This window comes from Schistosoma mansoni, chromosome 4, assembly GCF_000237925.1.
Source record: "Schistosoma mansoni strain Puerto Rico chromosome 4, complete genome".
Classification (NCBI taxonomy): domain Eukaryota; kingdom Metazoa; phylum Platyhelminthes; class Trematoda; order Strigeidida; family Schistosomatidae; genus Schistosoma; species Schistosoma mansoni.
In genome coordinates, this window is record NC_031498.1 from 29,991,518 (window position 1) to 30,003,528 (window position 12,011).

General features: G+C 38.7%; 2 protein-coding genes across 4 annotated transcripts; both read left to right on the top strand.

Annotated features, from left to right (window-relative positions):
- Positions 1-1,526: 1,526 nt before the first annotated feature.
- Positions 1,527-8,910, top strand: Smp_089060.1 (putative eukaryotic translation initiation factor 4h; the record flags this gene model as incomplete). 3 transcript variants are annotated; one of them, XM_018797439.1, is made up of 7 exons in its annotated part: positions 1,527-1,549; positions 1,625-1,709; positions 1,747-1,860; positions 1,897-1,951; positions 2,801-2,932; positions 7,678-7,969; positions 8,330-8,910. In XM_018797439.1, 7 exons carry the CDS (start codon positions 1,539-1,541, stop codon positions 8,367-8,369), a joined length of 729 nt encoding a protein of 242 aa, XP_018652482.1. The 3 variants fall into 3 exon arrangements, with proteins under 3 accessions (XP_018652482.1, XP_018652481.1, XP_018652483.1); XM_018797441.1 differs by having other exon boundaries at positions 1,539-1,549; positions 7,678-7,980; positions 8,336-8,399; XM_018797440.1 differs by having other exon boundaries at positions 1,539-1,549; positions 1,897-1,948; positions 8,330-8,369.
- An 872-nt stretch (positions 8,911-9,782) lies between these two features.
- Smp_089050 (hypothetical protein) lies at positions 9,783-10,379 on the top strand (the record flags this gene model as incomplete). Its single annotated transcript, XM_018797443.1, has 4 exons — positions 9,783-9,909; positions 9,950-10,012; positions 10,068-10,145; positions 10,186-10,379. 4 exons carry the CDS (start codon positions 9,783-9,785, stop codon positions 10,377-10,379), a joined length of 462 nt encoding a protein of 153 aa, XP_018652484.1.
- Between the last annotated feature and the right edge of the window lie 1,632 nt (positions 10,380-12,011).

A 12,011-nucleotide genomic window follows, 5' to 3' on the forward strand; every position in this document is an offset into this window, starting at 1 on the left:
AGGGAGGATTGAACAGCAGCCCTAGATAACGGTCTGTCTGTTGGTGTGATATCCATACACATTGGCAAAGCGTTTGACAGGGTTTCTCACTTAGGATTTATGCAGAATCTCTCGAACTTCAGAATAACAGGCGCCGTACGGAAATGGATAAGAAAACTTTTGTGTGTCGGAAAACAGTAAGGGTAAATGGGACACTATCTTAATGAAAGCCAGTCAAAATTAGTGTACCCTAAGGCACCATCTTAGGTGCGCTGCTTTTCCTTTCCAACGTCAATGAATTGCCGCGGCTGCTCAAATCGCCGACATCATTGTTTTCAGATGATGTTAAAATCTGGAGAACAATAAGAGGTGAGGCTGACGATTTTGATCTTCAAGCTGACCTAGACGAAATAGTTAGATGGTCTCAATGTTGGGGCTGAGAAGTCAATTCTAGGAAGAGTGTGCTCATGCACATCAGATACGGCAACAGTTACCAGTATACTATTGGTGAAGGAAACGTGAAATACGTAAATAGTCTAATAACTGTGTTTGTAAACACAGGACAATAATAAACTATTATGTATGTATCGCCAACAGTGTAATAACCAGGGAAAAGATACATAAACAACATAACGTACAGTAACTAGAGGACAGGAAAAATGAGTCAACTAACTTAATTCCGTCTATGATAAAAATAAAGTTATGATTAGTGAATAAGCAAAGCATAGTCATTCAAGGTCAAAGAAAGTTAATGTGGAGGTAGGCGTTTCATGTTATCATTGATGTGTTCGTTTACCGATAACGCTTTACATATATATTAGGATTCAGAATAGAGCTTTATGTTAGTATAAACTTTTGCGTAGTAGTAATTTATCCGATACCGGCCGTTTCAAACTCGTTTGTGATTTGAAGCTGTGAATTGTAAAGTTAACTAGTTCGATATCAGTTACAAGCGCGGAAACTACTGTTACCTTCGTCAACAACCCAATCACATGTTGATTTTGCGATTACTCTCCGTATTACGAATGAGGATAAAATGACCTCAAATAGACCGTTTAAACGAACTATTGTCATTGACATTGATGTGTTTCTACCCCAAAGTGTTTTTTAAATGAGCGTTTACGCTTTAAAAACAAAAGTTTGCATAAGTCCACTAATCCCAAAGCTCATTTTTAACGGTTTGAATAAAAACCACGATAACGTGATACCGTTTCGGAATTATTGTGTTGTTTAATTTCAAACCCAGTGCGGAATAATGTAAGAGTGAATAATTGATTGACTGAAGATAGTTGAAGCATAAAATCTCAAAATATTTGCTCCAAAGTCTTATTGTACAGTTTGCATATGGAGTCTAACTACTGGTATTTTTCCACAGAACAAATACCAGTACCCTCGAATGATACATGAATATAGTTACCTGACAGGAATAAAATTTACCAAGATTAAACTGTGATTTCTGATACTTTTCCCTCTTTTTCTAAACACTCAGTTTTGAAGATTGAGTACTGAGTTAGACCTGGTTACGAAACTGCGAGTACGCGCACTTTACGAAAAACTAAATGGCTTCAAGGTAGCCTCCCTCGTGTTTTCATATTAGTTTGGGATTACGCTTTTAACTTGTTTTAAAACGTTTATTTGCATTTAGAGATAACCGTCTATCCGTTTATGTTGGTAATCTTCCTCCGAATACTATACAAGGGCATTTCGATTACATATTTTCTGGTTGTGATGTAGGTTCGCCTAATTTTTTTTTCATTTATAGTGTAGATAGAGAGTGTTAGATTAGTGAGAGACAAACAGACAGACGAATTCAAAGGGTATGCCTATGTAGATTTTAAAAATGAACAATCCCTCCAGAAAGCATTAACTGTCGACGGTGCGGTATGTCACTGGTTCTCATATTACTTTTCTGTTTAGATTGTTGATGGACGCTCTCTTCGAGTAAATCTAGCAGGTGAAAGACCTGGACGTGGTATGTTAATGTCTTCTCCGCATTTATGGAATCTTTATGTTGTGCATGTAAATCTTTGTGGTTGACAGTTATAAGCAAGATACTATAGGTTAACATTTAATGACTTAGTGTCTTGGTCAGCTGATTTTTAAACCCAAAACTCCTAAGTCCCTATTAACACAAATAGGTTCCATGCAGAGAACACAATATCTGCATATTACTAGTAGGTTCTCAAAGCTTTCCAGATGGACTTTCCTGTCTGTGATGTGCAGGTGTTCTCAAATTGAGGTTGATATATTCATGTATTATTATTATGACTCTGTAATAGAAATTAACGAAACAGCAAAACGTTAACTCTTAGCAAACTAATGTTCTTAACTAATGAGATTCAATAGCTAGGGGTTTTTCCTAATTGTGGAGTTAATTTACGTTGCAGTGCATTTGATTTGTAGTTCTTCACTAATATGGACACAGTCAACTTGCAGTTTAAGGTACGTTTAGATCTCCACCACCTAGAATGCTACAGGGCATTGAGTTTTCTATGATCTATTTACAACAGGAAACCTTCGTAACATGAGTTTTCAATACCCAGTTGAACTAGACTTCCTGCGATTGGTTCTCAGTTACGGCAGATTTGCGTATACACAATAAACAGGTTAGATGGGACACTACCCAATATCCTGAAATCTCAAAAGAGTTAAGTGGCTGGAAAAGATAACAGTTAACGTCTATTATTAATATGGCACCCTTGACCATATTAGTGAGTCAGTATATGCCTGTCTTCTGTGACCAGAAATTTAATCAGCAGTTTTTAATGACACTGTCACATGCCTTGCTGTTTCTCTATTATTATGCTTTCACTGTCTGAAGGTGGTGGTCATGGTCAATGGGGTATGAACAATGGATATGGAAGTCAGGGACGTGGTGGTTTCGGGAATCAAGGACGTGGTGGCTTTGGAAATCAAGGACGTGGTAGACCTAGCATGGGTGGTGGACGGATGGGTGAGCATACTGTAGTTTTCTTGACGTTTTGTCTCCTTCGATTACTAAGTTTATCTTTCTGACTCACTGTACAGACCAACTTATGTCTGTAACCGGAATCGAGCTTTCTGGGTTTGTCACCTATAAATATTCCGAAAGTTCTTAGTAGTTTGGTTGGAATCTCAGACATTTTTCATATAGAATATGACTCTATTGCTTTGTTTTCACCACATGATTTTGTAATTACTGGTGACTTTGATAAGCTTAATTTGATTGATTCACATGGATGATCATTTTACCTAAAACCTTCGCTGGATATTTTTAACCTTTCTGCACGGTTTTATCGTATTGAAAACGTGCCCTTGAGTAACTTAACTGACAAACCGAAGTCCGATTAGGGTGTATTTTCTGGTTCTAAGGTTTTTGCATTCAAACAAAGGATATAAGAGACGTACGTTGAAGGCTCCAATGTGTAGTTTGGAGCGAGATTTTAGTAGACCTGGGACAGTGTTTTGCTCACTAGAATCGTTGGCCATGGTGATACTTGAGGAGGAAGCCGAAAGAGGAAGTTTAGTGTTCAAAGTCGAGGCGGGAGGTGAAATAGGAATTGAAGAGGGAGATTGATCATGAATACAGTAATCTTGAGTGCTGTTAGAGTTATGAGGGCAGTGATCACTTCTCGGTTGCTCGCACCGTGGAAGATATAAGAGAACCACAGAATATAACAGTGAAAACCATAAGTAAGTTTTAAGTGTAATGTTAGGTAGGATTGTTTAGTCCACATTAAGTTATGCATAAAATGGATATATATTGTTTAACAAACGTGTTTGATAGAATTAAAGATGTAAATCTATGCAAACTGAATAGTTTGTTACTGATTAGTTTATTGATAGCTTAAAAATATCTACCATCACGAAATTAATGGACAAAATCTGTGGGATGTCTTGATTAAACATGTTGAGGTTTTTTTTAAAAGGACACGTTAGACCGTTAACACCAATTCTTTACAACTAGTAAAATAATGTAACCCATTTAACATACACATACTTATATATTCGGCTGTCAGCCCCATTTTATTTGACGCTACTTGGCAGCTCAAACCGAGCCAGTTTATTCAGGTTTCTGACTTGCAATCTAATGTATACTGATCTACCTGATGAGGGCCCCCAAATGCCCTGGTACGGCCGAGAGTGGGGAGAGCCCACTCTCCCTCTCGAAATGCTCTCATATGGCCAGCGAATATATAGCCTCTGCCAGGGAAGTCCTACTCACTGCCTTCTCGTGGCGGGGGTGTTGTTTACGAAAGTGAGAGGACGAAAAGCGAATGTCCGGCGCTTTTACCGGGTTGGTGGACATGGAAAGTTCACCTAGGGGAGTTGGAAAACCCTGATTCCAAACCAGTGGTGCACATGAGCTCCAGTATCCTGAGGGAACAAATGGCGTACGAATCAACCGTTGATCACCGGCTACCATGGGACTGCATCTCCTCACGATGCTCCACTGCCTTGTGGATCAGACATTCAGGTCAAAGGCTCGGGGTGTGGCCCCCTAAGAAAACCACCTGCTTCAGTCTGGGCACCTGGGCAGTATCTCAGCCCTCACACAAATCAAATGAGATTTGTGAGGCGCATATTTATCTGGTGCTTCCTTGTACCAATATATATGTGTTTAAATAAATAAATAAATACCTGGTGAGGTAGGAGTCGTGAAGGAATCCCAAATCCTGAAGCGCTATAAATCACTAGCCCCAGATGGCCTATTTTCGACCCCTTTTAAAGATGAGGGCGACGCCCTAGTTTTAAAACTGAGTGAGTTGTTTGCAAACGCTTGACAGTTAGGGTGTTCCAACATCGTGGAATAAGGCGACAGTTGTCCTTATCTTTAGGAATCGTTTATGTCACATGCAAAAATTATCGGGGGCTAATTATACTTTTAATTGCACCCAGATTATTATTATTAATAGTAATGGCTTCTACGCGATTTATTTTTGGTACAATATAGAATTCTCAGCACAGAGTATTTCATTAAGTTTCCTTTTCTTATTTCTTCATCGATCCTGACTATAAATATTGAGTAGTCGTCAGTTACATATTAATAGTTCAGAAATTGACATGTAAATAATGTTCATTCTTTTCTCTGTATATTGCCAACAATCACAACATCTCTGATTGTATGGTTTGGAACTTGTACAGCGAAAGGTTATAGACTTTTCATAAACGCACTTGAATAGGTTATGAGATTGATAGACATAATGATGTGTTGGGATAAACAAAAACAGATAACTTGTTGAAATATCTTGATGGGAGAAACAGGTAGTCTAGATATTATAACGGGCGGCCTTTAATGGCTTCCGTCACACTCCGAAGATTGTTTAAAACACGTGGAACAATGACTCTTGGAAAGCAGGTTAGTGTCAATTGCCCTGGTACGGCTGAGGATGGGGAGAGTCCGCTCTCCCTCTCAAAATTCTCTCGTATGGTCACGCGTATATAGCCTCTAACAGGGAAGTCCTACTCACCGCCTTCTCGTGGCATTACTGTTGTTTACAAAACTGAGAGGACGAAAAGCGAATATCCGGCGCTTTAACCGGGTTGGTGGATGTGGGGTGTCCACCTAGAGGAGTTGGACAACCCTGATTCCAAACCAATGGTGCACATGGGTTCCAGTATCCTGAGGGAAAAATGGCATATGAATCAATCGTTGGTCACCGGCTACCATGGGACTGTGTCTTCTCACAATGCTCCACTGTTCTGTGGATCAGACCGTTAGGTCAAAGGCTCCGGGTGTGACCCCCTAAGAAAACCACCTGCTTCGGTTTGGACAGCCGGGAAGTATCACAGCCCTCACATAAATCAAATGAGATTTGTGTGGCGCATATGTATCTGATGCCCCTTTGTTATGTTTAAATAAATCACCCTTCGCAAAATGTTAGAACACCGCCATCTTATGGCAGGCCAACAATCGTTGTGTTTTTTGATATATAGGCCGCCTTCGATCCGTCAGAGTAATTGGTATTAAGTAAGGATGGGAATTCGATCGGTCGGGTAGTAAATCGTCATCGACTGAGGTAGGTGGGACAGTTGTTACGTATGCCCAACCGCCACTTATCTCGACTGGCGAGTAGGCCGGAAGAAAGTTAGGGGCGGCCAAACCGGAAACATTACATCACTACATGGAGTCATTGACAGTTGGACTAATTCATGTTAAATAGGGGTAGACAATCTTGTGGTTGGGGTGATTATCGTAGCCAATCGCTAGAGACTTCAAAAGTCATGGCTCAAAATCGTTGGCGATTGCTCAGGTGCATCCATTTCTTTGTCTTCCCCTAAATTTTGACATTCTGGATTCCTCATGAGTTTTTGAGTATTTTTACTTCACTAATTTAAAAATTACTTGAATCGTATCTTGGATGCGTAATCTTTCCTAATACCACTGATACTGTCACTACCTTTACTATTTTGGGATTTATCCTGACAATTTCATATGTCTGTGTTAATGGGTTATGGCAACTTGGACTGATGTACATACGTTCCAGGTTCTACCTTGTGACTGACTGGATTGAATTCAGGACCTTGAAGTCTCACCACAAATATTTATGCATTTAGACCACTTATTTTGAATTTTGTGGCTTAGTTTGTTGATTTTAATATCGTCTGGATAAATTTCACAAGCTAACGTAAAAGTATCTTAATTCAAACCACTGACCAAACAGTAATTTATTTATTAGTTCTGCTTGTGCAACTGATTTTCATATCTTCATTATTTGTTTCCTTCCGTAAATTAATTATATTACCTATTAATAAGCAGAGATGGTTGGTGACTGGCAGTGGAATCTAGGACGTGTGTTTCGTCCTATTTGGGACTGGCCATCCGGACATACCTGCATCCCAGAGTTGACGTCCACTCAGTGACTCGAACCTAGTACCGTTCACCTCAAACGCTACCTCGTTATCCATTTAGCTACTGAGTCTAGATGACCACTAGGTTGTGCAATGTGGTGAAGTGTAATTCTTTTTTGTATTGTTTGTTTGAATCTTCCCATTGATGTTTAAAACTACAATTGGTCAGTCTCATATTGGCATATATGCGTCCTGTATGGATTGCCTCGTTATTTCCTTAAGTTAAAATCATAATCAGAGCTAGATGGTGGCTAGCAGTGGAGATGTACTACGAACTTCGTTCCTGCTCATTCCACGTTGTACATTATTTGCCGATACTGGGACTGGTTGGAAAAAGTGGAGAGATAGTCAGCTTACGACACAGTGTCAGGGTGTGGAAGAAAGCTGTATAGGACTGGGATATATCGGTTCATTGTGACTTCCTGATTGGGATCCTAGAGATGGCTTAACTTAGTGCCTTGAGATGTTATCAACCATGTTTCAAAATAGAAGCAAGTGGCGACCCTGATGTGATTTTCTTTTAATTCATATGAGCTAGGGAAACTTCTTTAACTGAAAGAGTCTTTTACAGTTGTTTAATATATAGTTAAATGATCAATTCAATGGAAATTTATCGATTTATTGGTTTTCGATTTATTATTTTTATTAAATTTTTTCAGTAAAACAATATCACTGTTTTATTGATAGTTATTTAACACTTTGGTGATATTTGGCTTGTCAGTTGTCATTACCTCTTTTGGCTCATAAATTCGTTATATTCACTGTTATTTTAAGTAACTAGATTATATAAAATATAGCTAATATACTTCTTCGTCAACAAGTTGAATTTGAGAAATTTTCATTTGTTGTTTCTGTTTTTATCATTAGAAAGTTATGGACGTCCAAATAGAGGTGGAATGGGTGGATTCGGTGGACAACGACAAAGTTACCATCCCCCAGGATTGTCACGAGAGCAATTAAATGAACCTATTACTAAGAATCCTCAGTCAAATTCTACTGATTCAACTAGTAGTGGTTCAGGTGGTGATCGACCTAAACTAAACCTTAAAATTAGAGAGGCCCCTGTAAATACAAATGATGATCGACAATTGTCGGAGCGTGCCCGTGCGATATTCGGAGTTGGACGTCCTCGAGAAGCTAGTCCAATTCGAGAAAAAAAGTAATTAAAGTGTGCATCTGAATTTAGTACTTATTAAGTTTTGATTCTGATGGCGCATATGACTTCCATTCTCATATTTCAATTTTACGAAGTTTTGAAGTATACCCCGTTTGATAAGCGTCCTAGAATTAGTCAGTCGATCATATGCAACGTACAACTTATCATATGTGAGTCATTTCAAGTGGCTACATCATATTAGCATCGTTGGAATGCCCAACTTAAAAGACAGCGGGTTCGAACCTTTGACTCAAAATATGTTAAATGTGTAAATTACCTTTAATCGATTTCGTTGCCGCACTCCTACCAATTTCATCTTAGGCTTACTAATTATTTCGTACTTCATTTGTAACTTTGTTACAGGTTAAGTTCTGAAGAAAATGCAACCGGCTCTAGCCAATGAGAGAAAATCATTTATAGTCAACCAAAGCAACTTGACAATTGTTTTTCAACAACACTTCTACCAATATGTGTTTTTTTTCTTGTTCATTCAAACATTTTCCCCCTTGTTTCTCCTTACATTATTTTAGTCATTAAACTTCATCGTCTTTTCAGATCAAAATGTTTAACTGTACAGGTTGTCCCAAGGTTTTTCCATCAGTGTTACTGTTTGGTTACACTTTTTTTTAAAACAATAGTTCTATCTGTTGTGCTAATTGCCATTTTTTGTTTGATTGTAAAAAAAGGAAGCTAATCTTCTTGCTATTTGTTAACAATGTACCCATCTTCGTTTTCTATTTGTCTTCATATATATATATGTGTGTGTGTGTTTGTGTATACATCCTTCTCATTGAACAATTCATATCCATATATATACCAACATTCGATTATCCTTCTTAGGTTACTGAATTCTGGTTTACGAAAGCATTTGTAAAAATAATAGAACACAATAATCTGCTTTCAAATGTTAAAAGTAAAAGAAAAAATAATAAATTTCTTTTGATAATAGACTTTGTTTTATCAGAAAATAATGAATGATATAAGGTGTTTGTTGTATGTTGACTTTTATTTTGATGGAATTTTGTTCTCTGAGTTGGATGGTTTAGTCGTGGAGCTTTCATCATCCTTCTGAACGACGACATTATCAACACAAACTTCGACCCCCAAATGCCTTGGTACGGCCGAGGGTGGAGTCCGCTCTCCCTCTCGAAATGCTCTCACATGGCCACGCGTATATAGCCTCTGCCAGGGAAGCCCTACTCACTGCCTTCTCGTGCTACAGATATTGTTTACGAAATCGAGAGGACGAAAAGCGAATGTCCGGCGCTTTAACCGGGTTGGTGGATGTGGAGGATCCACCTAGGGGAGTTGGGAAACCCTGATTCCAAACCAATGGTGCACATGGGTTCCAGTATCCTGAAGGAACAAATGGCATATGAATCAATCGTTGGTCACCGGCTACCATCGTACTGCATCTCCTCACGATGCTCCACTGCCTTGTGGGTTAGACCTTTAGGTCAAGGGTTTTGAGTGTGGCCCCCTAAGAAAACCACCTACTTCAGTTAGGGCAGCCGGGCAGTACCACAGCCATCACACAAATCAAATGAGATTTGTGAGGAGCATATATATCTGGTGCTTCCTTGTACCAATATTTATTTGTTTAAATAAAGAAATAAAATAAATAAGTACAAACTTTGGGTAGAGGTGAAGTGTTTAAATTTCTTCACATGTGATTCACAGCTTGTCCTATGCACCTCGATGTTGATTGGTTCTTATTGACCTTGAATCTGTCTCTCCACCATCTCATAATTAGACTTTTATTTCCGATCTTTTTTATTTACAAAGTGTATTATTATTTTGTAGGTGAAGTTTATGAATGGGTAGACGTTTTATCTGTGATTATTGTGATAAGTCATTTCCAGATAATCCAATTAATCGACGAAATCATCTCAAAGGTGTACAACATCAACAAGCTCGAAAATTACATTATGATAAATTTCTTGGTAGATTCTTATGTAATATGATTTCATCTTATGATTATAGATCCTAAAGAGAAGCTTAGTATAGAGAAGTCAAAGAAACCATGTATAACATTTCGTAATACAGGTTTGTGTTATTTAGTCATTTTGCGTTTCTTCGAACTATAAATTTTTCCATTTAGGTACATGCACTTTTGGTCCATTATGCAAATATTCACATTTAACCAATGAAGAGGTTCGCATTTTAGAAGAAAGATCTAGTAAGACAATCGATTGTTTTGTTTATTCATTCAATGATAGATGCTGAACTGCTTGCTTCATCTTATTTAAATCATTTAACTTCTGAAGTTAATATTGATCATCAAATTAAATTATTAGAATCAAAGCTAATATCCAAACGAGAGAAACAGTCAAATTGTGGATCAATTCAACGATTTCATATACCAGAAGGCATACAATTACTATATCTACCTCCTTCATTGTCTTTACATTAAAACTTTCAGAGGTCTGATTTTTTATTTTTCAAAAGATTTGTGTATATCAGAAATTCATTTGAAGATTTTTCAAGTTTCTAAGGTGAGGCTTTAATTTATGGACAAACCAATCAGGTTTAAAATAGCGAGTTATGGATTTTGGTGTGAAATTCATCAAACCACATAGCTGAATAGTATTTTGGCATCAAAAACCTAACTTCTGACTTTAAATCCTAATCCTGACTTCTCGCACTAATTCATAACCCTTTTAAGTTTGTGAATTTTCTCAAAATCAATATAATATTCTTTCAAAGGTCGTCCATAAATTTCAGTTTCGCCACTTCTGGAACTTCTCTGACGGTAAAAGGATCTTTGTATATTTGTGCTATGCAAAATAAAATGCCCATTAGTCTTTAGGCTATTTGGCGTATTCTATTTGTTCGGGTTCTTTTAGTCGAACGAGGGAAGATTTAGTCGTGAACAAGATTATCTTGGTTGCTCTTAGAAGTATGAGGGGCACCGAATACATATGCGCCGCACAAATCTCAGTTGATTTGTGTTAGGGCTGTGATACTGCCGAGGTGCCCAAACTGAAGTAGGTGGTTTTCTTAGAAGGCCACACCCGGAGCCTTTGACCTAAAGGTCTGATCCACGAGGCAGTGGAGCATCATGAGGAGATGCAACCACATGGTAGCCGGTGACCAACGATTGATTCATATGCCATTTGTTCCCTTAGGATACTGGAGCTCATGTGCACCATTGGTTTGGAATCAGGGTTTTCCAACTCCCTTAGATAAACTCACAGTGTCCACCAACCCGGTAAAAGCGCCGGACATTCGGTTTTCGTCCTCTGAATTTCGTAAACAACAATAATGCCACGAGACGGCAATTAGTAGGACTTCCGTGGCAGAGACTATATACGCGTGACCATATGACAGCATTTTGAGAGGGAGAGCGGACTCTCCCCACTCTCGGCCGTACCAGGGCTTTTGGGGGCGGGTGGTTATCACTTTCCTGTCCCGCACACCGTGGAAGGAAATTTCTTCTGAAGAGGTCTGGAAAGACTGGGTTAGTCATGACCTTAACGACCTGGCAGCGTGACCTCCAGAGCCTGAGGAACAACTGCTTCAGCCAGGCCACTTATGGGGTTTCTGTGGGATGTTTCTGACTTGTTAACTCCGCACTTCGAAAGACCTTACCACTAGAGACAAAAATCCGTGGGGTAAAGTTAAGTGTATCATTTTTAGGGTTGACCTCTTTTAACTTCATTCGTTGTGACAATGCAGCATCATTGCAAATTTTGGTAGTCCACGGGAAGCACCTTACTGCTGTCACACCTCTCTACACTCGGCAGTACGACTTCGCCCTCGTGCCTTAAGTTGCTGCTTTTAGTCTCACCGTTTTCCAACCGACCTAGCATAGTAGAATCTAAAGGATCATGTGTCCCAGCCAATATGCTACATCAAAATAGCAGCTACAGTCGAGTTCATCCAATTCACATAGCCTGCATCAACGTAAATATGACACTGCAACCTGGATTATAAAAGTTTAAGCAGTTAACACAACATTTAGTTCATTAAATAAAGTATAAAGTGCTCCTTTTCTGAGTAGTTTTTCTTCGATTACCGATATTGTTGCACAAGTACATCAACG